A 27,809-nucleotide genomic window follows, 5' to 3' on the forward strand; every position below is an offset into this window, starting at 1 on the left:
TTTTAAATAAAACAAATCTTTTGACCATTTAATTTGAAGTGTGTCTTAGGCCACCTACTCCCCTTTTTCTTTGTTGAGTTTATCATTCTTTCAGGCCTAGTCCATAAACCAGTCTCTCTTTTTCAGCCTTATTCCTTTCTAAATATATTTTACATACTGCTTGAAAACCTCTCCTATGTATATATTTTTTCAGCCTTTCCCCCAGCTGGAGTTTAATATCCTTATTAGTTTCCATAGCAACTCTTCTTATCATTACAATAATTCATCCAAGAGATCATCCCCTGTTAGTTTTTCTGACTGATTCCCATGCTAGTCTTTGAGTTCCTTTAGGATGGAGGAAAGCCAGGTTTTAGGTAAGGCGTAATTGAAGGAAACATTGAAAATGAAAGTAAGTAGTTTTCTGGAGGGACCAGAAAATGACCTGGACTGCGTTGTAAGGAGCCAAACCTAAGGTAATAATAGAATATTGGAATGGTTCATACTTTCAGTAGAGGTTATGGAATATAGAAGAAGAGGAAGCATAGAATTCTGGGAAGCAACAGAAAATCACCATTAAGGTTCCAAATTGAATATTGGTACGTCTTATGTATCAACCTTTTCCAAAGGGGCTTCTTGTTTATTTTTAAAAGCTCTCACTCTCATTTTGTCCCTCCACATCTTTCTTTTCTGTTTAAGTAGCATGTATATTTTTGCATATTGGTTATGGAGTCAGGTTCGGAGGCAAAGTGTTGCTGGGAGCTATATCTACAGAGTGATTTTAGTCTGGATATTAGTGAAAGATTCATAAACACTAAAATTGTATAATTGTATTCAGTTATCTTTGAATTCCTTAGTTTATCTTAGAGGAGGATTATTTAACAGATATGCCTATCTTCATTCATTCAATTAATTTGCTTGAAATCTTAGGTTGGATTAAATATTTTATGACAATAGAAAAACTGCCTGGAATTACTAAGTCATGTTTACTAGAGGTTTAAGAAATTAATTTAAAAGTCTTTCCTTTGCACTTGAATGTGCTGCTGGAAGTTTTTTTGGATATGTATATTAAAATTGTGTTTTAGAGTAAGAACTTTTGAGCCCAGTGTTGTGCTTGCCGCTAACTACTACTATGAATAAGTCGTATCCCTTCTCTGTTTGTAAAATAAGGAAATTCAAGATATCTACAAAAATGTCAGTGTGGAAGAGAAAATTTTTGGAGGTCCTTATCAAAATCTATTCATTGTGTCTAATAACAATTTTTTTCTAAAGTCTATTTTTTCTGATATTAGTATAGCTACTTATACCCTCCTTTGGTTACAGTTTACATGGAGGGATAGACAGATTCTTTGAAACACAAAAACAACTGAAGCTGACTCAGAAGTAGAAAATCTGAATAAAACTATACCTAGTAAAGAGATTAAAGTAGTAACCAAAAGCTTACCATAAGGAGAAGCTGAGGATGGGTGACTTTACTGGTAAATTCTACCAAACATTTAAAAAATTAACACCAATATTTCACTGTGGGGAGACATTTCCTGATTCATTCAATGAAGCTGGTATTTCCCTGATACTAAAAGCAGAGAAGGACCTCATAACAAAACTATAGACCAATATCCCTTTTGTATATAGATAACAAAAATTCTCAACAAAATACTAACTGAATCCAGCAACATGTAAAAAGGATTATGCATATGACCAAGTGGATGTATCCCAGAAATATGAGGTTGATTCAACATATGAAAATCAAAATATCAAAGTAATATTTTATCACTAGAATAAAGGACAATTGATAGATTCAAAAAAACATTTGACAAAATTCTACACACTTTCTTGATAAAAAAAAAACTCAACAAACTTGGAATAAACAACCTCCCTCAACCTGATAAAGGGCATGTATGAAAAGCCCTTAATCATACATTGTAGTGAAAGACTGAAAGCTTTCCTGTTAAGAACAGGAACAAGACTAGGATGTCTGCTCTTGCTCCTATTTATGTTTACATTGTATTAGAGGCACTAGACAGACCTATTAGACTAGAAAAAGAAATAAAAGATGTATTCATACTATTTGTATTGTTAGATGATGTGAGCTTGTATATGAAAAATCCTAAGGAATCTTTACATAAGTTATTAGAGATATTGAATGAGTTTAGTAATGCTATATAAGCAACATTGATATACAAAAGTCGATTCTATACGCTAGCAATGAACCATCTGAAATGAAATTAAGAAAACATTTCTACCTCCAGTGGCCCTAAAAAAGCAACTTGGGCGGTTCAGTCGGTTGAATGTCCGACTCTTGATTTCAGTTCAGGTCATGATCCCAGGGTCGTGAGATTGAGCCTCACATCAGACTTCATGCTGAGTGTGGAGCCTGTTTAAGATTATCTGCCTCTCTCCCTCTGCCCCTCTCCCCCACTCTCTACCTAAAAAATTAAAAAATTAGAAAACCAACTTGTTTATTCAACAAATTTAATGAAAGAAATCTAAGGTTTCATGCACTGAAAACTGCAAAACATTGTTGAAAGAAATTAAAGAAGACCAAAGGCTCTGGTACTGGCATACATACATATAGATCAAGGGAATAGAATTGAGAGTCTAGAAATAAATTCATACACTTAATGGCCAGTTTTTGACGAGGGTACTAAGATAATTATTTAGTAAGTGGCAAGATATCCCACTTTTGTGGGTGGGAAGACAATATTGTTAAAGACACTACTACCCAAAGTAATCTACAAATTTAACATACTCCTTGTCAAAATCACAGCTGGCTTTTTTCCAAAATTCATATGGAAATGTAAGGACATAGAATAGCCAGAACAGTCTTGAAAGTGAAGAACAGATTTAGAGAACTCATACTTCCTTATTTTAAATTACAAAACTTTAGGGGCGCCTGGGTGGCTCAGTTGGTTGGGCGTCCGACTTCGGCTCAGGTCATGATCTCACGGTCCGTGAGTTCGAGCCCCGCGTTGGGCTATGTGCTGACAGCTCAGAGCCTACAGCCTGTTTCAGATTCTGTGTCTCCCTCTCTATATGACCTTCCCCCATTCATGCTCTGTCTCTCTCTGTCTCAAAAATGAATAAACGTTAAAAAAAAATTAAAAAAAAATAAATTACAAAACTTTAACAATCAAGAATCTGTGGTATTGTAACGACGGACATATTGACCAATGGAATAGAATTGAGAGTCCAGAAAGAAACCCATATGTTTATAGTCAGTTGATTTTTCACAAGAGTGTCAAAAAAATATAGTGGGTGCTGAGAGAACTAGATATTCACACGGAAAAAAAATGAAATTGGACCTCTACTGCACAACATATATAAATCTTAAACTGGGTCAAAGATCTAAAAGTGAGGTTTTAAACTCTTAGAAGAAAACAGGTGTAACTCCTTGTGTCCTTGGGTTAGGCAGTGGCTTGTTACATATTGCTGCCACCTAAAGCTTAAGCAACAAAAGAAAAAATAAAGTCAGGACATTATTAAGAAATTGTGCTTCAAGGACACAATAAAAAAATTGAAAACGTCACCCACAGAATGGGGGAAGATGTTCGTAGATCATATATTCTATAAGAGTATTATCCAGAATATGTAAATATTTCTTTTTTTTTTTTTTTCAAGTTTATTTACTTATTCTGAGAAAGAGAGCACAAGCAGGGGAGGGGACAGAGAGAAAGAATCCCACGCAGGCTCTGTGCAGAGCCTTCAAGCAGGGCTTGAACTCACGAACCATGAGATCATGACCTGAGCTGAAACCAAGAGTCAGATGCTTAAGCAACTGAGCCACCCAGGTGTCCCAGAATATGTAAAGAATTCTTAAACTGAGAAGCAAAAAAGCAATCTGTTTTAAAAAATGGGCAAAATCTTTGAATAGACATTTCTCTAGAGAAGATCTACACATGGCCAGTAAACGTGAAAAGATGCTCAAGTAATTATTAGGGAAATTCAAGTCAAAACCACATTAAGATGTCAATTTAGGGGCGCCTGGGTGGCGCAGTCGGTTAAGCGTCCGACTTCAACCAGGTCACGATCTCGCGGTCTGTGAGTTCGAGCCCCGCGTCAGGCTCTGGGCTGATGGCTCAGAGCCTGGAGCCTGTTTCCGATTCTGTGTCTCCCTCTCTCTCTGCCCCTCCCCTGTTCATGCTCTGTCTCTCTCTGTCCCAAAAATAAATAAACGTTGAAAAAAAAAATTAAAAAAAAAAAAAAAAAAAGTTGTCAATTTATACCCACTAGAATGACTAAAATAAAGAAGACATAAGTGTTGGTGAAACTATGGAATAGTTGGAATCATCTTACATTGCTGATGGGAATGTAAAGTGGTGCCACTACTTTGCAAAGCAGTTTGGTAGTTTCTCAGGAAACTAACTAAACTTGGAGTTAGTATATACCTAAGAGAATTGAAAATATGTGTTCATAAAAAACTTGTACATGAGTGTGACAATAATAGCATTATTATTAATAGCCAAAAAGTGGAAACAACTCAAACGTCTGTCAACTGATGAGTGGATAAAATGTGGTATAACTATGTAATGGAATATCATTCAGCTATAAAATGCATGAATTAACTGATACGTGCTGTAACATGGACGAACCTTGAAAACAGTATGCTAAGTGGAAGAGGCCAGACATAAAAGGCCACATAATGTTTGATTCCATTTATGTGAAATGTCCAGAATAGGCATATGCATAGAACCAGAAAGTAGATTAGTGGTTGCCAGGGGCTGTGGAGTGATTTCTAAGAGTTACAGGTTTCTCTGTTGGTAGTGAAAATATGCTTGATACTGGTGATGGTTACACAACCTTGTGAATATACTAAAAACCACTGAATTGTGCTTTAAAAAAATTTTTTTTAATGTTTATTTTTGAGAGAGAGAGAGAGAGAGAGACAGCATGAGCGGGGGAAGGGCAGAGAGAGAGACGGAGACGCAGAATATGAAGCAGGCCCCAGGCTCTGAGCTGTCAACAGAGCCAGATGCGGGACTCGATTCCACGAGCTGTGAGATCATGACCTGAGCCCAAGTCTGAGGCTTAACCGACTGAGCCACCCAGGAGCCCCTTAATTGTACTTTTTTAAAAGTATAAATCTTATCTCAGTTTTAAAGAGGAGACAAACATGTAAAGGTCTTTGTAATTCTGATATAATGATTTTTCAGTGGCAGGTGTAATAAAATTAGTATAAAGTATATGTTAAAAATATTACTTGTCACATGAACGCCGAGGTAGTATAATTTTTTCTTAGAGTAGAATGTTCATGTCTTCTTGTCCCTTGCCTACCATTTTTAAACATAACCTGACTTTTAATAATTTGGCTGTGTGGTAAAAGAATTCTGAACATAAAATACGTGTTGTATCATTATAGTGCCTTTGGCTTCAAGTTACAAAGAACCTACATAAAAAAGTGACATAATAACAACAGTTTTGCCTTGTGCAGTTAGACTGGAGGTAGAGCAGCTCTGTGGTTGGTTAAGCTGATTAATGTAGTTCTGCATCATCAGGGGTCCAGATTCTGTCTTTCTGTTTTATCCTCAGTGTGGCATCTTTGCTCTCAGGCTACTTGGCTTTCTGTTAAACTTCCCATCCAGACAGGAAGCTTTCCAAAGAGAGAACAAACTGTTTATGTCTTCTACCATCATCTTCTATTTTAAAAGAGTGAGAAGCCTTTTCCAGAAGCCCCATAGCAAAACTCCTTTCACATTTCATTGGCCAGAGTAGGATCACAAGACAGTTTAGAAACTGTCCCTGGAAAGGGAAATGAAATGTTTATTTTTTAGTTTTTTTTAAATAGACTTTTTCTTTTTTTAGATGATTTTCAGGTTTACAGAAAAATTACACAGAAAGTAAAGAATTCCCATATGGTCCTGCAACACAGTTTCTCTTGTTAACATTTAGTGTGGCATATATATATATTTTTTACATTTGAAGAACTGATATTGAATAATGATAATATTATAAACTAAAGTTCATAGTTTATACTAGGGTTTATATTTTGTGTTGGATGGTTTTATGAGTTTTGATAAATGCCTGATCTCGTGTATCCGCTAATTACAATATCATATACTATAGCCACTGCCCTAAAAACATCATGTACTATTCTTGTTTATCCCTCACCTTCTTCCTCAAGTCCTGGTGACCACTGATCTCTTTAACGTCTCTATCATTTTGCCTATCAGAATGTTATATAGTTGGAATCAGATGGCTTACAGTCTTCTCTATGCATTTAAGTTTTCTCTATGTCTTTTTATGTCTTGGTAGTTCATTTTTTTTTATTGCTGAATAATATTCCATTGTATGAATGTACCACAGTTTGTTTATCCATTCACCTTTTGAAGGACATTTTGGTTGCTTCCAAATTTTGGCAGTTACGAAGAAAGCTGCTTAAACATTCACGTGTAGGTTTTGCTGGATCATATGGTAAGTCTAGCTTAGCTTTGTAAGGCATTGCCGAACTCTCTGACAAAGTGACTGTACCAATTTTGCATTCTTATCAGCAACAAGAGTTCCTGGTGCCCTGTATTCTTGCCAGCGTCTGCTTGTCAGTGTTTTGGGTTTTAGTCATTCTAACAGGTATGCAGTGGCATCTCATTTTAATTGGCAGTTTTGTAATGACATGATGTTCAGCATCTTTTCATAGGTTTGTTTGCCACCTGTATGTTTTCTTTAGAGGGTGAGGAGTCTGTTCTCTGTTCACATCTTGATCATTTTTCTTAATTGGATTGTTTGCTTTATTATTATTAAGTTTTAAGAATTTGTCTTACAGTTTGGATACAAACCCTTTACCAAATACGTTTTTTCCCAAAGTCTGTGGCTTTTCTTTTAAGTGTTTTTCACAGGGCAGATGTTTTAGTTTAATAAAGTATAGCTTAACCATTTTTCTCTCGGAGATCACGCCTTTGGTGTCGTACCTAAAAAGTCATCCCCACACACAAGGTCACCTAGATTTTCTCCTATGTTGATAATTTCACATTTCACATTTAGGTCTGTGATCCTTTTTGGGTTGTCTGTTGTAAAAGGTATAATGCCTGTTTGGATTTTTTTTTTTCCCCATGTATATGTCTTTATTCCAGTATCAACCATTTGTTGAAAAGACTATCCCTTCTCTATTCAGTTGCATTTTTCCTTCATCAGAAACCAATTGAGTATATATTTGTGTAGGTCTGTTTCTGGGCTCAGTATTCTGTTCCACTGATCTATTTGTCTGTTTACTGTTACCAGTACCATACTGTCTTGATCACGGTAGCTTTATAGGATGTCTTTAAGTTGGGTAGTGTTAGTACTGTGTTGTTCTTCAATACTGTGTTGACTATCCTGGGTTTTTTTGTTTTTCTATATAGACCTTAAAATCAGTTTGTTGATGTCCACTATTAATAACTTGCTGGGATTTTGATGGGAATTATATTGAATCTAGATCAAGTTGGGAAAGAATCAACATTTTAACAATATTGTGCCCTTCTATCAATGAACATGAAATATCTTTATATTGTCTTTGATTTCTTTCATTAGCGTTTTGTAGTTTTGCTCATATAGATCACGTATATATTTTGTTAGATTTGTATCTATTTCATTTTTTTGTGCTAATATAAATGGTGGTGTGTTTTTAATTTCAAATTCGAATTGTTTATTTCTGGTATATGGGGGAGCAGTTGGCTTTTGTATGTTAATTTTGTATCCTGCAATCTTTTTATAATCACTTATTCCATATGTGCTTTTTTATGTAGTAAAACTAGTGGCGTTAGCACCTTTGCTTTAGGTAATCTTTTTGAAGAATTTATAATGTTTTCATTTTATTTTTTTTCTTGCAGAGAATGTCTTGGGAAGCATGAGGTGAGTTATAGGTACAAGTTTTAAGTAAAGCTTATAATCTATGCTACTGTATAGGGATTGTTAGAAATAACAAAGTCAAAATATTGTTTTTTGTGGTTTTTTTTAGTGCTCTAAAAATTACAAGAGTTTATTTGCTGATTTTTAAAATATACAGTGCTTTTGAGAATTAGCCTATGTCTATGTGGTCACCATAGCATCATTATATTGAATTTCCCTTTTTAGGAATAGAATGTTTTCCTTCTTGGCATTCGTTTTTTTGGATTTTTTGACAGGTTACTTTGATTTTGTTAATAACTATTATTAATGAAAACGTGTTAGACCTTTATGAAACTTGTTCTTAAATGATAACAGAGTCATTTCAAACATATGCATCAGAAGGTTTTGTGTGTGTGTTGCTAATATTTTCTTTTCTTTTCTTTTCCTTTTTTTTAAGGTGAGTCCACTACCATGCCATACTGTAGGACCCTACTCTTGTACGAGAGTCTGTGGACGAACCTTAGATTGTCAGAATCATACATGTATGAAAGAATGCCACAAAGTAACTGAAATTGATGCCTTCATTGGCAAAAACAAGGTAATATCCTTAGGTTGAATATATATGAGCTTATAGTATGCTTGAAACATTCTTTTGGATAATTATGCCATAAATATTTTTCCATTTTGTTATAACTATTTTCCTTTTTCTTGCCCTCATCTCTTCTCCTTCCTTGCCTTTCTTAATACAAGCAGCTTTAACAGCTTGGTGTACATTTCTCTGTATCTTTGTGCTAGCTCATGATATGCCTTTTAATGTACTCTTTACATACTGTACCTGTGTTAATACATAGGCTTTCATTTTATGATAAAAGTACAGAAATTATGTATCTATTTAGATAGTAGATAGCAATATCACTTCCACTTCTGTCCGTTTATATCTCTGAGTTTAATTCTGGAACATTTTTTCTTAGCTGTTTTTTAAACCTAACATGTATGATAGACAATGTCCACAATTTTAATAAATTTCTAATCTTTTGTTGGGAATAAAGTAAATAGCATCACAGATGTAGGGTATGTGTGTGTGAAATTCACTAAAAGCATTTTACAAATCATGTAAGCCAACCATTGAAAGATCTCTAAAAATTGCCATTTTACAAGGAAAAATAAATATAGCCAATAAAATTTTAAATGATACTAAAGTTTTTGTATATAATATATAAATAAAATAAAACATAAATATATATATAAGTATATATATTTAGAGTGGGAGAGTATGAGCCAGGGAGAAGGACAGAGGGAAAGAGAGAGAATCTTAAGCAGGCTTCATGCTCAGCATGAAGCCTGATGCAGGCCTTCATCCCATGACCCTGGGATCATGATCTAAGCTAAAATCAAGAGTCGGACACTCAACTGATTGAGCCACTCAGATGCCCCTATTAAATTTTATTTTTAAACGTTTAAATTCATCAAATAAAACTAACAAAACCCAGCAAAATCATTTATAGTAGCAATAAAATATACCAGATTCCTGTTGAAACACAATACAGAGAGTCTCCTGCTCTGAATTTCCTAGGCCTTTTGCAAGGTTCTGGCCAATAAAACATAGGCAGAAATGTTATTCAACTTCAGGAATAGTTAGAGAAATCTTAATTTATCATTAACCATTCTTTCTCTGTTTCCATGATGGAGGAAGTTGTATGTCTCTTGTGATACAGTTAAAAGCTAGCAAACTCCCCATCATCCTGTATCCCAGAATCATTGATTTGCCGGAGTCCCCTGCCAGCCTACATTTGACATGATGTGTGAATAAAAAATAAACTTTGTTATATAAAAAATTATATATTTTTAAAATATTTAATGTTTTTTCAAAGACTTCCATTCTATAGGGAATCATAATATTATTAGCAAGTGTGTGTAATGAGAAGTAAGCCAAAGATTTTAAGATTCATTTTATTAAATAACATTAAATTTTCAAGTGTTTAAATTATTAATATGAATTGTATGCTATTGAAAAATTCACTTGCATTGTTACTTTTTTTTTTTTTGTCTTTGATTCAGTGGTTGTAAAGCCTGATAATATAAATGTCCATAGTATCATTCTTGCTCATGTGCAGACATACATGTAGATATATTGCCTATAATTTCTTCATTGATCTGTGCTTTGATCCTTAATAAAAATGTTCTCATGATAAAATGAAAAAGAGAGTGGAATTATAAAATCATACTCACATAAAATAATAATTCAAAATCACTTTAGTTAGAGTACAGCTGCTATATCTTCTCTAGATATCCAGAACATCAAATGAGTTGGAAAAACTCATTTTAAGAGCTGATAAGACACCAATTGGGGAATTATCTTGGATTATCCCAGCATTGCTTCATGGGCAATGGCTGTGGTAAAGTATGGGTTATAACTTACATGCAATTCATCTCAACTTAGCTACAAGTCCACCTTTGTCTCCCACTCAAGGAAGGCTACTACAGTGCAAGTGAATGAAAATTACATTATTTAGGGGATAACTTTGCAATCATTCTAATGTATATATTAAACATGAAATATATCATGAACTCTTTAAAATTCCTTACTGTAACATCTCAGTTGAGACCCACTGGAGATGATCTCCTTGTATGTCTGTCTTGACCCAAATGGCTCAGGAATTGTTAATTCAGCTTCTACCATGAGTTGTAGCACAGAGCTTACAACATACTAAAAATATTAAATTAATAAATATTAAATATCGGGTATTTAAAAAGCGTTTATTGACTGGAATCAAAAGTCTTTTGTTTCTTATCTCTGTTCTGGTCTCTTTCCCTGGTCTTGCTGTAGATCTCTCAGTCCAGTCAAAGCTGTTCTTATAGGCTATGACTCTGATTGCTACAATTAGCAACAGATATATCTCTATTGTCTAATTCACTGGCTGCAGTGAGTGGAACTGTGATTAATTGGGGAAAGGTGTGAGATTGATGGCAATTGAAGTGAGTGTATTTCCCAAGCAAACCTGGGCACAAATAATTTTTAGAGTGACTGAAAGAAGAAATAAGTATTTCCGTTTCTTCTACTTGAAGAGAACATACTCTCTAAGAATACTTTCCATAGTGATTTTGATGTATTAACATAAAAAATAAAACCTCAAAAATACAAAAAAAAAAAAAAAAGAAAAGAAGAAGAGGAAAAAATAATGAGGATAATCTTTGGGGAAAATCTGTACCAAAAATAAATGAAAAAGAAAAAATATATCGGTACATAATCACACATAGACACACACATTTCCTATACGCTTATGTATATGGTAGACCCTTGCCACGCAGCATTGGCATCACCTGTAATCTTGTTGGAAACACAGAATCTCAGGTCGTACCTCAGCATTTAACGATTGCCAAGTGATTGATCATGCACAAAAGTGTTTGAAAATCACTGCTACAAGCAAGTGTGTATGATGTGTCATGTTTCATTGATTTAAAAAAGAGAATTTTGTTACAATCATCAGACTTTGTAAGAGATTGGAACTTAATTATTTCAGCCATTAAAAACAAAGGATAATTCTGTAATGTGATAGAGGTTCTAATTTTTGCTACGATGATAATCATAGTATATAAATGTCGAACACCTTAAATTTATGAAATGTCAAATATATTATAAAACGGGAAAGAAAAATTTTACTTATCAAGATTCATTTTCCAATTTGTAATAATAACGCACATGTTTATTCTGCCTTCTCATCATCTCCTTGCTTATAATTAGGATTGCTATCCTTCTGGGATTTCTAGACATCAGATGAATCAGGAAAAACTCATTTAAAAAAGATGGTATGACTAATTGGGGAATTATTGTAGATTATCCCAATATTGCTCCCTTGGTTAAAATTCCTGTCTCCCTTTAAAAAAAAATTTTTTTTTAATGTTTATTTTTGAGACAGAGACAGAGCGTGAGCAGGAGAGGGGCAGAGAGAGAGGGAGACACAGAATCTGAAGCAGGCTCCAGGCTCTGAGCTGTCAGTACAGAGCCTGACGCGGTGCATGAACCTGTGAACCATGAGATCATGACCTGAGCCAAACTCGGATGCTTAACCGACTGAACCACCTAGGCGCCCCAGTGTCTCCCCTTTTTAAAATAAGAACTGTGTAAGATATTTGACAGCCACTCTTGCTGTATTTCTGAATTAAGGTAGATTCTTCTGGAAGATAGAACTTGATATTGGAAGTGATCCAGGAAGATAGCTTAGCAAGTATAGATTCAGTGATTTTTTTTTTTTTTTTTCATAACTGGAACAAAGGAGCCCCATACCATCTGTATAATTCTTCTTTTGCAGATAGGGAAACTGAAGGTTTTCAAGTGACTTGTTCATGATAATATAACCAAGAGAGTAGTAATAAGAAGGTAGTATCCCTGATACTACCTGATATTAACTTCCAGCCCAGTATGGTCTTCTATTTATTTAAATGAAAGATTATTACAGATGTACCACATAGCTAGGAAGAAACAAATGAGATAGACTATGTGTCATCTTTGGTTATGTTTGCATATTTTGAGATTCACTGCTTCTCTTTTTCCAGTCTTTCCCATTTCAGAAAGTTGTTTTATCAGTTTTACACTATTCTGCAGATCAAAGACAGGAACATTGCTTGGTATCTTTCTTATCTTCCTTTCCTTGTCTCACAACAAATCTTGTTAGGTTTCTTATCTTCAAAGTAGATCCCTGAATCTATTTCTTATAACCTCTGACACTAACCTTCTCATTCAAGCCACCATCACCTCTTCCCTAGATTTCTGCAGTATTTTCCTAGCCAGGCTGTCCACTCCCACGTTTGTCTTACTGCATTAGCCAAATTCATCTTTTAAAAATGTAAGAAAACAAAATAAGTCATGTGTCATCTCCCTGCTCAAAACCCATCAGTAGCTTTCAGTTACTCCCAGGATAAAATGCAGATGGCCTTATGATAGCCCAATAAGGCTTTATACTGATCTAACTTCTGATGACATTTCCTACCTTTTCATTCGTCGCTCACTTGTTCCCTTCTACTTTTGTTCTTGCTATTTGAATATTCCACGTTTGTTCTTCTGTCAGAGCTTTTGCACTTAGTTTTTTTTCCCCTCTGGAACTCTATATTCTTGTGGCTTTCTCCCTTATTTAACTTAATTCCTGTTCCAATATGAACAGGAATTTCTTCATGTTGCTCCTATTACCCTCTCTTATCCTGCTTTATCTTTTTTCAGAATATTTGTGAAGACATTCTGTTATGTTCTTTATCTCCCCCATTTAAATTTAAGTTTCTTAGGTCAGGGATCTCTCCCATTTTGCATATTCCCAGTGTGTGAATGATTCCTGGCACATAACGCTGAATAAGTGTGAATAAATTAATATAATTTTTAAATTAAAAAATAGAAATTATTTATAGAACAATGTTTCATAATTGAGACACTTTTTCTTTTTTTTTTTCTTTTTTTTTTTTTTTAATTTACATCCAAGTTAGTTAGCATATAGTGCAACAATGATTTAAGGGGTAGATTCCTTAATGCCCCTTACCCACTTAGCCCCTCCCCCCCCCACGAGATACTTTTTCTTTTTAATCATGTATGTTAAAAGTAGCTTGGGTTTTTATTGACATAATAACTCATTTGTAATCATAGCTTTACTTAGGAATGATAAAATGTTTTTAAACTTTAAGACACTACCCATGTCTATAGCTCTCTTATTTTATTTCGTGTATGACGTATGCAAATAAATACTATCTTGTAATAACAATTTTTAACCTTCTTTTGTAGATATAGTTAAATTATTAAATTACTAGAGGAGAGGTGCCTTCTTGAGTTACATTCAAGTACATTTATTTTTTTCATATTTTTTTTCAAGTTTATTTATTTTGAGAGAGGGAGATCACATGTGTGTGTATGTGTGAGTTGGGGAGGTGCAGAGAGAGAGGGAGAGAGAGAACACCAAGCACACTTCATACCGTCAGCACAGAGCCTGATGGGTGGCTTGATCTCAGAACTGTAAGATCATTACCTGAGGAGAAACCAAGAATTCTACCCTTAAGCTTAACCAACTGAGCCACCCAGATGCTCTGAAGTACATTTACTTGAAAATGTAATGAAATCTTGGTTCACTGAAGTGCATTAAAACATAAACTTCTGGTCATTCTTTTTCCCCTCTATACATGTTTCATTTTGGCTAGATGAGATCAGTAACTTCAGAACACTGAATGCTTTGGGAATTGTTATTTATGTATTAACAGGGTGTTGATTTCTTTAGTTTGATGGTGATCGTGCTTGTTGGGTGGAAATGAATTGATAATGTTTTACTCTTTATTTTTTTTTCTGCTACGAACCATTCTTTAGGAAGTCATTTAAATTTTTAGTAGGAATACCTCATGTAATCAAGTACAATTTCAGATGACGCAGTTTGATTTAATGAAGTTTGTAGACATAACAGTCTTTGTGAATAGTGGTGATATTGATAATTTTGCTATTCTTCATTTTTAATGTATATTTTTTCACTTTGAATAATTTTAAAAGTTTTTTTTTTTTTTTCAACGTTTATTTATTTTTGGGACAGAGAGAGACAGAGCATGAACGGGGGAGGGGCAGAGAGAGAGGGAGACACAGAGTCGGAAACAGGTTCCAGGCTCTGAGCCATCAGCCCAGAGCCCGACGCGGGGCTCGAACTCATGGACCGCGAGATCGTGACCTGGCTGAAGTCGGATGCTTAACCAACTGCGCCACCCAGGCACCCCCACTTTGAATAATTTTAAAGAGTGAAAGCATGCACCGTTTTATTAACTATATTCTCAAGAGCTGCAAAAGTGCTTTTTTTTTTAATGGGATATGTGAATTTTGTAGTTTTAATATATAGAAATGTTCAACTTCTGTACTTAGATGATTTATTTCCTTACTACCCATCAGGCTGGCCCAGAATGCCTTCAGTGTGAAGAAGGGTGCTCTAAATCACGGCCTCTGGGTTGTCCCCATCCATGTGTTTTGCCATGTCACCCTGGAGAATGTCCTCCTTGTGTTCAGATGCTTAGAATAAAATGTCACTGCAAGATCACAAGCCTTTATGTGGAATGTAGGTAAGTGGACTGAAGAAATATTTACTATAATTATTTTAACCAGTATCTCTTTGTAATTCAGAACCCTATACAGTATTCTTTAGGAAACATTATTCACTGTTGCCCAGAGACACTAGAAGCCTAGACTTTCCAGTAGAGACCTGAAGAAAGACATGTAGAATCCCTCACCTTCTAGATACTTAGTCCTGGTTTCAAGGGCAATTCTCCTTTTTCTATTTGGGAATTCTGTGTAAGATTTTTTAAGAGAAAAAGTTTCATCAATCACTGCTTAAAAAAAAATAGAAATATTCCTATAGTGGATTGTCAAGCAACTGTGTCAAACTAGAATTTTGTTGGATCAAAACTTGATGTGCACATAGTTACTAAGGCATAATTTTTAAATTCTATGGGGCGCCTGGGTGGCTCAGTCGGTTGAGCATCCAACTTCAGCCCAGGTCATGATCTTGCGGTCCGTGGGTTCGAGCCCCGCATCGGGCTCTTTGCTGACAGCTCAGAGCTTGGAGCCTGTTTCAGATTCTGTGTCTCCCTCTCTGTCTGACCCTCCCCTGTTCATGCTCTGTCTCTCTCTGTCTCAAAAATAAATAAACATTAAAAAAAAAAATTTAAATTCTAGACTTTTGTTTATTACAAGTGTAGCTGTTATGGCATATGCCATACTAGGCTATGACTTCTATATTTCCTTTACTTAAAAAAATGCACACTTAATAATATGTATATTTTTGCTTATCAAGTATGTGGAGGGGAAAAAATTACCATTTTTTTCCTATTTAATCACAATCTAACATAATTTATCTAACTTGTTCAGCTCCGTTTCACCCAAGTTTGTGAAGTGGGCTGTGTGTAAGTGTATTTGACTCAAGTTAAAGTTGGGGATATGACTTTGTTTCTCATTTTTTAAACATAAATACTTTTTGAAAAATGCCTGTTAGTAGTATCTTAAATTTGCTTTTGTCATTTATACTATAGACTACTGTTCTTTTAATTGGAAAAGTTAAATTTTATTCTTTTTATATATTAAAATTACTTTGTTGAACTTTTAAGAATGAACTATTATAATTTTTAGCTTTAGAGTTTTGTTTGTAGAGTGAAGAGGGCAATTTTGCTTTTAGTAATTAGTGATACTAAAGAAAGGAGATTTTCTTTGGTCTTACAGGGTGTAAATTTCCTTTTCTTGCTTCTTTTTCCCTTTGTTATGTAGTCTCCAAAGTGTGATTTTGCCTTTTTACCTTCTTGTCCAGAGTGGTTGCCTTTCCAAGATTGACTCCTTGATTCTTGTGTACTTTTTAAAGTTTCTTCCTTTTAGTTAGTGTTCGTATCTACGAGTACTTTTTCACATTTAGGGTGGACTTTCTCTTTCTGGTGTGATGTTAGCTCAGTTGCCCTCTTCTCTTTTCTGCTCAGTTTTTCCAGAACCCTACTAGTTCTCTGAAATGATTTGCTGTGGGAGCTTGAGAAATAGCTTCGCTATGAATTGGTATTTATTTTTCTACTTGCCTGTAATTTGAAATTTGTAGAAATTTGTATCTTCTGGTTATATGCAGGTCATGGGATTTGAGTGATTTTATTATTAATGAGCTGAATGATTTTGTGGGGAGGATATGTAGATAGATATATTTGGATTGAGTTGGCTTCCATTACTACAGTTACCTGGAGTTCCTTTTCCCTTTCCTTGAATGTATATTTAAAGTGTATGATTTTCAGCAGAATATACATTCTTTTCAAGTGTACATGGAACATTCTCCAGAATAGATCACACAGTAGTTCACAAAAGAGGCCTCAACAAATGACAAAAGATTAAAGCCTCACCATGTACCTTTTCTGACTACAACACTATGAAACTAGAAGTCCAACTACAAGAAAAAAATTGGAAAGACCACAAATATATGGAGGTTAAACAACATGCTACTAAACATTGAACAGCTCAACCAGGAAATCAGAGAAGAAATAAAAAATTACATGGAAATAAATGAAAATGAAAACACAGTGGTCCAAAACCTTTGGGATGCAGCAAAAGCGGTCGTAAGAAGTATATAGCAACATAGGCCTACCTCAGGAAGCAAGAAAAATATCAAACAACCTAATCTTATACTAAAGGAGCTAGAAAATGAATATCAAACAAAACCCAAAGCCAGCAGAAGGAAGGAAGTAATAAAAATTAGAGCAGAAATAAATGTTATAGAAACTAGAAAAATAGAACAGATCAGTGAAACCAGGAACTGATCCTTTGAAAAAAAAATTAATAAAATGTGATAAACCTCAAGCCAGACTTACAAAAAGAAAAGACAAAGGACTCCAATAAATAAAATCACAAATGAGAAGATAAATAGCAACCAACACCACAGGAATACAAAAAATTATAAGAGAAAGTTATGAAAAATTGTATGCCAACAAATTTTTTAAAGTTTATTTATTTTGAAGTGGGGGGAGGGGAAGGGGCAGAGAGAGATGGAGAGAAAACTCCAAGCAGGCTCCACACTGTCAGTGTGAAGCCCAGTGCAGGGCTCAAACTCATGAACTGTGAGATCATGACCTGAGCTAAAACCAAGAGCCAGATGCTTAACCAACTGAGCCATCCAGGTGCCCCTGTATGCCAACAAATTTGACAACCTAGAAGAAATGGGTAAATTCCTAGAAACATGTAAATGACCAAAACTGAAACAGGAAGAAATAAAAAACTTGAACACACTGGTAACCAGCAAAGAAATTGAATCAGTAGTCCAGCTCCCAACAAACAAAAGTTCATGACCAGATTCTACCAAACATTTAGAGAAGAGTTAATAACTGTTCTCAAATAATTCAAAAAAATAGAAAAGGAAGGAAAACTTCCAATTTCATTCTATGGGGCTAGCATTACCTTGGTACCAAAACAAGCTACCACTAAGAAAGAACTACAGGCCAATATCCCTGATGAACATAGATGCAGAAATTCTCAATAAAATACTAGCAAACGAAATCCAACAATGTATTAAAAAAGTTATTCACCACCATCAAGTGGGATTTATTCCTGAGTTGCAGGTGTGGTTCAGTATTCACAAATCAATCAACGTGATACACCACATTAATAAAAGAAAGGATATGAACCATATGATCCTTTCAATAGATACAGAAAAAGCATTTTACAAAGTATAATATCTGTTTATGATAAAAACCCCAACAAAGCAGATTTAGAGGGAACACACCTCAAAATGACAAAGGCTATATATAACAACCCCATAGCTAGTATCATCCTCAAGGGGGAAAAACAGAGCTTTTCCTTTATGGTCAGGAACAAGACAGGGATGTCCACTCTCACCACTGTTATTTAACATAGTAATGGAAGTCCTAGCCACACAATCAGACAAGAAAAAGAAATAAAAGTCATTCAAACCAGCAAGGAAGAAGTAAAACTTTCACTATGGCATGATAACTATATATAGAAAACCTGAAAGAGTCCATCAAAAAAACCTGCTAGAACTGATACACAAATTCAGTAAAGTTATAGGATACAAAAATCAATGTACAGAAATCTGTTGCATTTCCTTACACCAATTGGAATTTAAATAAAAACTTAAAATCACAATGAGATACAACTACATACCTGTTAGAATTCAAAAGATAAAAGATTGACAGGTGTTGAAAAATTAGTTTATTACTAATTATAAATTTTTTTAATGTTTGTTTATTTTTGAGAGAGAGAAAGAGAGACAGTGCGAGTGGGGGAGGGATGGAGAGAGGGAGACACAGAATCCGAAGCAGGCTCCTGGCTCTGAGCTGTCAACACGGAGCCCTATGCAGGGTTTGAACCCAAGAGATGTGAGATCATGACCTGAGCCGAAGTCGGCCACTTAACCAACTGAGCCACCCAGGCACCTCCCTCTGTTTTTTTTTTTAATGTTTATTTATTTTTGAGAGAGCGAGATAGTGCAAGTGGGGGAGGGACAGAGAGAGGGAGACACAGAATCCGAAGCAGCTTTTAAAAAAAAATTTTTTTATGTGTATTTATTTTTGAGAGAGAGATGAAAAATTAGTTTATTACTAATTGTAAAATGACAGGAACAAAATGATATTAATTCTTAAGTTCAGAGGTGAGCACCATACTTGTAAGGATGAAAACATACAACTTCTGGGAGAGCCAGAAATTATTAAGTGATATTATTAAGTGAATTTTTGCTAAGAAAATTGCATATGTTACCTTAGAGTACATTTATACTAATTTGATGACACATATTTAAGATAATAGTTTTGACATTAGGCTAAATTTATGGTATATTTTGGCAATCATGTATACTAAAAGGAAATAGGAAAAGAAGGAAAAGAAACAATAAAAAGAAGAAGAAAGGTAATGGGAAGAGAAAATAAGATTCATATGGTAGGGATTTTAAGAGTGTCACTAGTTAACTGACTCATGCGATGTCTGTTGTGGTTGTATTCAACTTGATTAGAAAGTAGTTAAAGCACCAGTTATTCCCTGGTGCTCATGACTTTTCCTGAATTACCCACCAAGTCAAATATAAAAGCACACAGAATGCTCTAAAATGATTGAATCTAAAATGAATGAATTTCTAATATTAATAAATAAGTTACCAAAACAAAAAGATTTCCTAAAACAAGCTTACTAAATTCTTCAATTTGAAGTAGGTTTTTTTTTTTTTCTCTTTAAGAAAAAACAAGAAAAGGGGGGGAAAAGAGAGAGACAGGGAGGCAAATCAAGAAACAGACTCAACTACAGAGAACAAACTGATGGTTGCTAGAGGGCACGTGGATGGGGGAATGGGTTAAATAGGTGATGGGGGTTAAGGGGTGCACTTGTTGTGATGAGAGCTCTGGGTATTGTATGAAGGTATTGAATTACTGTATTGTACACTTGAAACTAAATTACAATTTATGTTAACTAATTGGAATTTAAATAAAAACTTAAAAGAAAGAAATCTGGGTGAGCATTTTCTCAGGATCAATTTTAAAGTAATATATTGAGCCATCAGTTTTTAACTGTTCATAGAAGTATTAGGAAAATGATAATTATATGATAATATAATGGTTGATCTATCAACAGGGAAAGATAATAGCAGGAACTATTAAAGAGATCATATTTTGTGTGTGTTTTATACTCCCTTTTTGCAGCGGTTGACTTTTTGGCATTTGATTTATTGGTAATAGATAAAGCGCTGGAAGTTTTCAGTTATCAGACCAGGTAAGTAATTTGAGATAATTATTACAGATGGTACACAAAATAGTTTTCAAGAAAAAAATGAAGTAGGGTAATTTTATGGATATGTTTGAAATTGTGAATTACTTTTAGAGAAATTATGTTATAAAATGGACTTTGGTTTGAATGGCATCAAAATTTCCTCTTTTATTTTTAGAAAAATAACCACTGCTGATATAGATGAAAAGAATCTCCTTAGTTGTTGCAAAAATCAGTGTCCTAAAGAGGTAAGCTTTAATAGAAACTTTTAAGTTGTATTTCTATGGCCTTGTTTCTCTTGGATTTTCTCTTTTCTCGTTTGGTCTTATTTCAGGTCTTTTCTGAACCTGCTAGACATGTGGGTCCAGAAAGGAAGATGTGATTGAGGTCTGTAAAAATGTAATACCTACTAACTGTGGGTGCACATCTCTTTATGAAATTTTGGGGGTATTAGGACTAAGACTGACCCTTCGAAGATTTTTTTCTAAGAGCAGTTTTGAAGACAGCTTATATACTTTATATGATAGAGTATTGACCTAATGCTTTGCCCCTCCTTAAAATATTAAATAGGTGAAGAACTGTGTGAGTCATAGGCTGTGAGACAGTAAATCCATAGTAGGTTATTTAAGAAGCAGATTTGTGTGTGTGTGTGTGTGTGCGTGCGCGCGCGTGCACGCGCGTATGTATGAACTTTAAAGTTCATTATTATTTTGAATTAATTAATACAAAGTACTTATGTTAAAGTTTTATTTTTAAATATTCTGATTTCTTGTATGTGCATTGTATCCAAACTGAAAGTATTAAAAATAGTTCAGGAAAATTATTCAGAGTGTAAAGGTTAAAAGTCACCAGTGATTTTTCTTGGTGATAATTTGAGAAACCAAAGTGGTCCGTCTATAGTTGGTTAACTTAAAAGTCAGAGTATTCCCTTTTTTGTTGTTGGAGGCAGGGCAGTAATAGTTACTTGATTTGGTTGGACATTTATAAAGGAATCCCTTTGACTTACAGATATACTCATTGTACCACTTTTATTTTAATTCTGTCTTTATGTATTTACCTGTTTCTCGTCCTCTTTATAGTCAGGGAGAGATGACAACAAAGCCTTAATAACAAGTATAGAAGTCATTCTCTTTAATTAAATAAAAAGAAATTAACGCATGATATGCCTTTTTGTTAGCAATATTTCCTTTTAACTAAAACTGGATGCTTTTTATGGATTTCTGTTTAAGAACTATTGGAAGTTGAACCTGTGTATTTTAAAAGTTATGTGAGATTATAAACAGACATTTCAAGCAATAAATGATTATTTTAATAACCTGTCTTTGTCATACAAGCAAAACTAAGGGGGGCATTGGGATATTTCAAATTTAATTTTCTGAATTCTTCAAATCCTGAGTTTTTCCTTTTTAAAATAAATTTTCTTCTGTCCAAATTCAGATTCCAGGTAATAAGTGGTTGAGAATGTTTTATTTTTAATCTGACTCAGTAACTTGGTATGAGATTGTAGTTAGAAATAACAAAATTAAATTTAGGGATTGCTAATTTGCAGTTTAACATTTCCTTGGCTGTGATTCGTTTGTGATACTGTTATGACATTTGGTGGGACTAGATGAATGGTCACTGTTTAAAAATTTGTTTTCCATGCTCATGATTATTTGGATTCTAGATCATTCTGGAGCCCCGAGTATTTCCAGAGTCTCCTTGGGCTTTCTTGAAAAATATAGCCTTAGTTTGGGAACAATCCAGGTGGCTGTTATAGTTTGAAACAGTCTAGGAGCGGACAGGTGTCTAATAGAACTTATTCTAGTTTATGGCCTCTCAACATTGGTAAGGCTACAGCAATACTTCTCAAACAGTCAGTTTAAGAGCTTCTTGAAATGGATTAATGGGCCCTGCCCCAGAGTTTCTGGTTTTGGGGGTCCAAGAATTTGCATTTCTAATAAGCTTATATATAATAGTGATATTGTTGGTCTGGCACCACAGTTTTGAGACTCACTAAGCCATAGAATCAAGTCATACTTGGGATCAACCAAGAACTGTGTCACTTTGCATCTGCAGCAGATATCCTGTATCAGAGTTAAGGTATAGGATGATGGTAAATTCTGATGTACTGATAGATTCCTGTTCACTTTCTCTTCCCCTCCCCATACTATGGATTTCTTGGGGGGCAGCGACTATGTTATATTTGTCCTTGCATCCAGTCCTTTGTTCCCTGTTTGTATGTATTAGGCAGTTGGTAAATGTTTGTTGAATGTGAATTAAACTGAACCGTGGGAGTGATATAGGCATATCCTTCTAGATATACACACTCTATGTCTTCTGGACTGGTTTGAATTTAACTAAAAGAGAATATAAAGATACCATGAAGAACTAACTACAGCTTTAAACTGCCCCACATACACAATTCTGCTTTTAAAACATATTTCTGAATTTGGTTTTATCATCCCCATGCAAGCTTTTTTACTTTTTGCTTGGGAAAATTATTTAATGTCTCTGTAACTCAAATTGTTCATGTATACAATGGGAGAAATAATACTTACTTCTGAGCGCTGAGTATTAATGAGTTAATAACATGTAAATGTCTTAGTATATGGTAAGTGCCTTATACGTGCTTGCTGTAGTGATGATGATATATGTGGGTATTTATCCACAAACATTGTTTTGCAAGCTTTCCTTAATTATTTTTAAAGAGCTTTTTTAATTGTTGTGATTAAAATGGAACATTTTGAAGTAGACAGTATTGGTTATTGATGAGGTGTTGGATATGACATATGCAAATGTTAGCAGAATGATGTTAGGGACTGAGTAGAAGAAAACCATTCCACATTGAGTAGAGTAGGCTGTCTCTGCTTTAAATGAATGTGAAGTTTAGATGTTTTAGAAAAACCTCAGTATTTTGGTGTGAAGTCTGTAATGAAGATACAGTCTTTATATATTATGCATTTTAATCAGCTTCCTTTGAAACTGCTTTTCAGCTCTTTTAGAATATAAGCTGGCTTTTAAGATAACACATACTTGTACATCTGATTTTTTTAAACAATGAAATTATTACCTAGTCAGAAATACGTAATACATGTGGACAGTTTAACAAATGGTTAAAAAGTCAAGACCGTATAACTCCACCCAGGTTAAAAATTACAGTGTGACTGCATCTCAGAAGTCTACCAAAGTCCCTGTCTGACTGTGGTTTCCTCTTTCTATCCTATATGTTATCTCCATCTCCCTTTTATAGTAATTTACTTGCTTTTGTTTATAGTTTTCATCTGGAAACAATATTGCTTGCCTAATTTTATATTAAAAATCCAAAAGTATGAACTTATGTGACCTACTTACTGTGCTTTATGTTATGTTTGTCACGTTTATTACATGTTGCCACAGTCTTTATTCCATGATATGAGTAGACTATAGTTTACTGTGTTTTCTTTACTGTGGGTAGATATTTGAGTTGCTAAAAATACTTCTATGAACATTCTTGTTTGTACATTCTAATATATGTGGATAGAGGTTTCTCTATGTGCCATTGCTTATTCATAGGGGATGTATAATTTCAACTTAAAGTCATATTGATTTCCAAAATAGTTGTACAATTTACTATCAGTAAATTTTCCTGTTTACTACCAGTATTTTAAAGTTCCAGTATTTTAATTTCCAGTTACTACCACACTTGGTATTGTCATAATTTTTAACTTTTGCCAATTCTGTGGCATCTGGTGATTTTAAATTACATTTTCCTGATTACTAGTGGTTTTTAATACTTTTTTAGGATTAATGACATTACTTTTGTCTGTGGGGCATAGCACAGCAGACTTCTGGATGAGTTTCAGTTCTCCTTGCAAGCTACAGAAATCAGTTTGGTTAACTTATCACACACAAAAAAAGACATATTTGGAGGATATTGGAGGCTAGTTCATAGATTTTGAAGGAAATGCTGTTACAGCAAACTTTGAAAGGGCAGGACCTGGGCAGCCCCCAGGGGCTTGCCAGCAGGGGCTTGAGGGCTCTGTAGTGAGATGACTATTCAAACCACCATGTCTTTCTTTTTAGTTTTCAGTTATCAGGAGAGAAAATCTGATTGGTCCCCTTAGGTACGGGGGCTCCCTTGGCACAGGCAGCAACAGACAGGGAACTGGAATGGGTGGTACAGTCATGGCCATAGCTCCTGGGAGAACTGTGGTAAACCAGGCAGTCTTCCCAATTTATGTCTTCTGTTTCTTCTACCAGCAGAGAAGGTGAAAGGCAGGGAGATTCATGGAAGAATTGTGAGATGGGGGTAACAGGATCAATACAGTATTTAGAGAAAAGAGGTACATTTTGAAGGTAGAAGACCCAGCCAGAGAAAAGAGACTTTTAAGATGGTAGTGAAATTGTGGAGAGTGACCATGGGGTCTTTTAGGACTAAGGCAGAAAGATAGGACATCCAGAAAGATATGACATTTGGTTTTTAGCTTTTCATCAAACCCCAACACGTTGAAAATATAGAATACTATAGTCACAATTCTGAGTAACTTCAGAAAGTCTATATTGATTCTGAAAAGCTTCCCTATTCACTTTCCCCATTAGAGTTATTGATTTAAAGTGGAAGTAGAGTGGTTAGTTACTTTTAGAGAGGATGACCGATGTCATTACCTCGATGAAGGAAAGAGCAAGAGGCTACAGAGACCTGTTTGGAGAAGAAGAGAGGATGGGTGGTAAGTTAATGCCAAATGTTTGTCTTCTTCATGAAGTCAGGCTAGAGGCACTGGCAGGAATGGAAGTGAGGAAGAAGTTGAGGAAGACAAAGACTTTAAACCACCCTGTGAGGCAGATATTTGATAGTTCAAAAGTATGAACTTTTGAGCTTATTAAGCAGTGTTCAAGGCCTGTAGTTAGGTAGAGAGAAAAACAAAACTGAAGTGGTCCAGGAATGCTAGTGTGGAACTCATTCCAGCAGTGCAGCCCTATGGTGGGACTGATGAAAATGTAGTCTGAGTGATCCATATTTAGTTTTGGTGCGAACGTCTCAGCTAAAAATGAAAAAACAAGAAATTTAGTTGCACACCAGAGAGAGACTAAAGGCAATGGAAAAGACTTCTGAATGTTTCAAAGTCAGTAGAGATACTAGTTTGAAGAATCAATCTGGTGAAATATAAAGATCAGAAGTTGGAGAATTCAATGTTTATTAAGGTGTCTGTTAATGAATATAAGAGACACAAAGAAATAGAAGACCATTGCCCTCATTATAATACCTTTTATTATAATAGCTAAATATATCGAGAACATTTAATCCTCATGACAGCCTTACAAAGTTCTGTTTCCCTTCCCAGTTTTATACGTGAGGCACAGAAAAGTCAGGAGGTTTGCCCAAGATTTCACAGTTGGTAAACAGGGAAACTGAAATTCAGTTCCAGGCAGCTTGACTTTGGAATTTAACCACTGACCAATGGTGTCTTTTATTCACAGTCTGGTTGGAGAGACAGGAATCTATGAAGTGTCTAAATTTTTAAAAATTTTTAATGTTTTTATTCATTTTTGAGAGAGACAGAGCACAAGCGGGGGAGGGGCAGATAGAGAGGGAGACACAGACTCTGAAGCAGGCTCTAGGCTCTGAGCTGTCAGCACAGAGCCCATCGTGGGACTTGAACCCATGAACCATGAGATCATGACCTGAGCTGAAGTCAGATGCTCAACAGATTGAGCTACCCAGGCGCCCATAATTTTTTTTAAGACCACACAAACAGTGTCACAATAGTTTAAAAGTAGATTTCTTACATAATTACTATTATTTGTTCAAGTATAGGCAAATTTCTATCATGTTACTATGGTGATCTAAGCCATTTATTGAAGTCTGGATAAGATTTGAATACAAAGAAGATCACAATGTTTCATCTGAAAGCTTGACTGTGATAAGAAGATAGTAAATAACTAAAGACAAGGAGCCACGTTGCTTAGTTGGTTTGGCTACCTATATAATATGTTTTAATACATAGCGGCAAAGAGAAATGATTTAGAGTAAAAGGCTAAGCAGTTGTATTACAACACAGTGCCTTAAGGACAAGAAAGTTTTCTTTCTTTCTTATATAACCATATAGGGAAGGTAGATGTGTTATCACTGTGCTCCATGTATTCATCCAGGAACCCAAATAAGTCAGGCAGCTCTGCTTCATCTTGACACATGGTTTCCATTCGTGCTCTAAATGTCATCATTTACAGCACATTGGGAAGGGAAGAACATGGGTGTATGCTCTTGAAAAGCTTGAAGGCACAAAAGCACTTTTGCTTACATTTCATTGGCCAGAACATAGTCACATGGCTATAACTAGCCGCAACCCTGATGTAAGATACACTCTTGGAGTGGAACTAGGGAGAATATTTAACATTTATGTGTAAAGTAATTTATAGCTAAAAGAAAAAGTTGGAAAATTAGATCATTATCCAGGGTTGATTGACCGACCCTACTGTGATAGACTCTCTTAAAATAGCTGTTGGAGGAAGGGGAGTTTGTAGAGTATGACTAGAATATAAATATGCAATTGCTTTATTTTCATTTTATTTTAGCTTCCTTGTGGTCACAGATGCAAAGAAATGTGTCATCCTGGTGAATGTCCCTTTAATTGCAACCAGAAGGTAAAACTTAGATGCCCTTGTAAAAGAATAAAAAAGGTAAGTATTTTAAGTTATTGAATATACTTTTCTGTATAAAAAAAAATTTTTTTGTCTCTGTTTTGGTAGTTTTTGGCTTTACTTTTTGCCTTTTAATTTTAAGGTCTTACCTTTTAGAATCTTTATTGTTAGCCTATTTCTGTAGGTACTTATTTTTAAAATCAGCTTTGTTTGGCAATTTAGTTTTCTGTAATTTACTCATAAAAGAACTTTGTTTTATGTTGGAACTAAGTTCAGTGCCCTCTTTTTGGGTAGAATCAATATGCTCTAGATTTGAGGGGTGCCTGGGTGGCTCAGTTGGTTAAGCGTCCGACTTCAGCTCGGGTCATGATCTCGCAGTTTGTGAGTTCAAGCCCTGCGTTGGGCTCTGTGCTGACAGCTCAGAGCCTGGAGCCTGCTTCGAATTCTGTGTCTCCCTCTCTCTCTGCCCTCCCCCACTCATGCTCTGTCTCTGTCTCTCTCTCTCTCAAAAATAAAGATTAAAAAAAATTTAATATGCTCTAGATGTGAGGTCTTTGTACAAGGAACATGGAATGAGTAATAGAGTGAGTTTCATGGTTTAAGAAATGGTCTGGAATTTAACCTTTGTTGCTCTTAATTATGAAATAGTTTTTGCCATCAGTATCATGTTGTGAAAACACAGCCTTAAAAAGACTTCACATGCACAGCCTTATAACAAACTGGGAAAGAATTCATTTTAAGATAAAATAGTGGTAATGGAGGAGTAAAAGGGCAAAAAAAATTTTTTGTGTGTGTAATGTTTGTTTATTTTTGAAAGAGAGCGAGAGAGACAGAGTCTGAGCGGGGAGGGGCAGAGAGAGAGGGAGACACAGAATCCAAAGCGGGTTCCAGGCTCTGAGCTATCAGCACAGAGCCCAATGTGGGGCTCAGATTCACAGACCACAAGATCATAATCTGAGCCGAAGTCGGACGCTTAACCCACTGAGCCACCCAGGAGCCCCTGAAAGGGCAAAACTAAGAACTGGAAAGCTCAGTGGAAGCAAACTGTACACCATTCAGCTAAACTAAGCTGACACAGAAGAGTCTCACTGTTCTCCAGTGTCAGCAGCTGGGTGGTCTTGTTTTCAGCCTCCTTTTCCTTGACTTGCCTGTTCACGCTGTTGACCTCTGATTTTTGCTATCTCGGTTACAGTTGTAACTCCTTTTT

The 27,809-nt window shown here is 35.1% G+C and overlaps 1 protein-coding gene across 7 annotated transcripts in view; it reads left to right on the plus strand.

The window, feature by feature from the left end:
- NFXL1 (nuclear transcription factor, X-box binding like 1) overlaps window positions 1-27,809 on the plus strand; it is a 73,315-nt gene that overhangs the window by 36,952 nt on the left and 8,554 nt on the right. For all 7 annotated transcript variants that reach the window (XM_045474148.1, XM_045474152.1, XM_045474149.1 and 4 more), the window contains exons 16-20: window positions 7,773-7,794; window positions 8,228-8,368; window positions 14,672-14,838; window positions 20,181-20,250; window positions 26,537-26,641. In XM_045474148.1, coding sequence (XP_045330104.1) covers window positions 7,773-7,794; window positions 8,228-8,368; window positions 14,672-14,838; window positions 20,181-20,250; window positions 26,537-26,641 — 505 coding nt within the window. The remainder of the gene's footprint in view (window positions 1-7,772; window positions 7,795-8,227; window positions 8,369-14,671; window positions 14,839-20,180; window positions 20,251-26,536; window positions 26,642-27,809) is intronic.

This window comes from Leopardus geoffroyi, chromosome B1 (genome assembly GCF_018350155.1).
Source record: "Leopardus geoffroyi isolate Oge1 chromosome B1, O.geoffroyi_Oge1_pat1.0, whole genome shotgun sequence".
NCBI classification, from domain to species: domain Eukaryota; kingdom Metazoa; phylum Chordata; class Mammalia; order Carnivora; family Felidae; genus Leopardus; species Leopardus geoffroyi.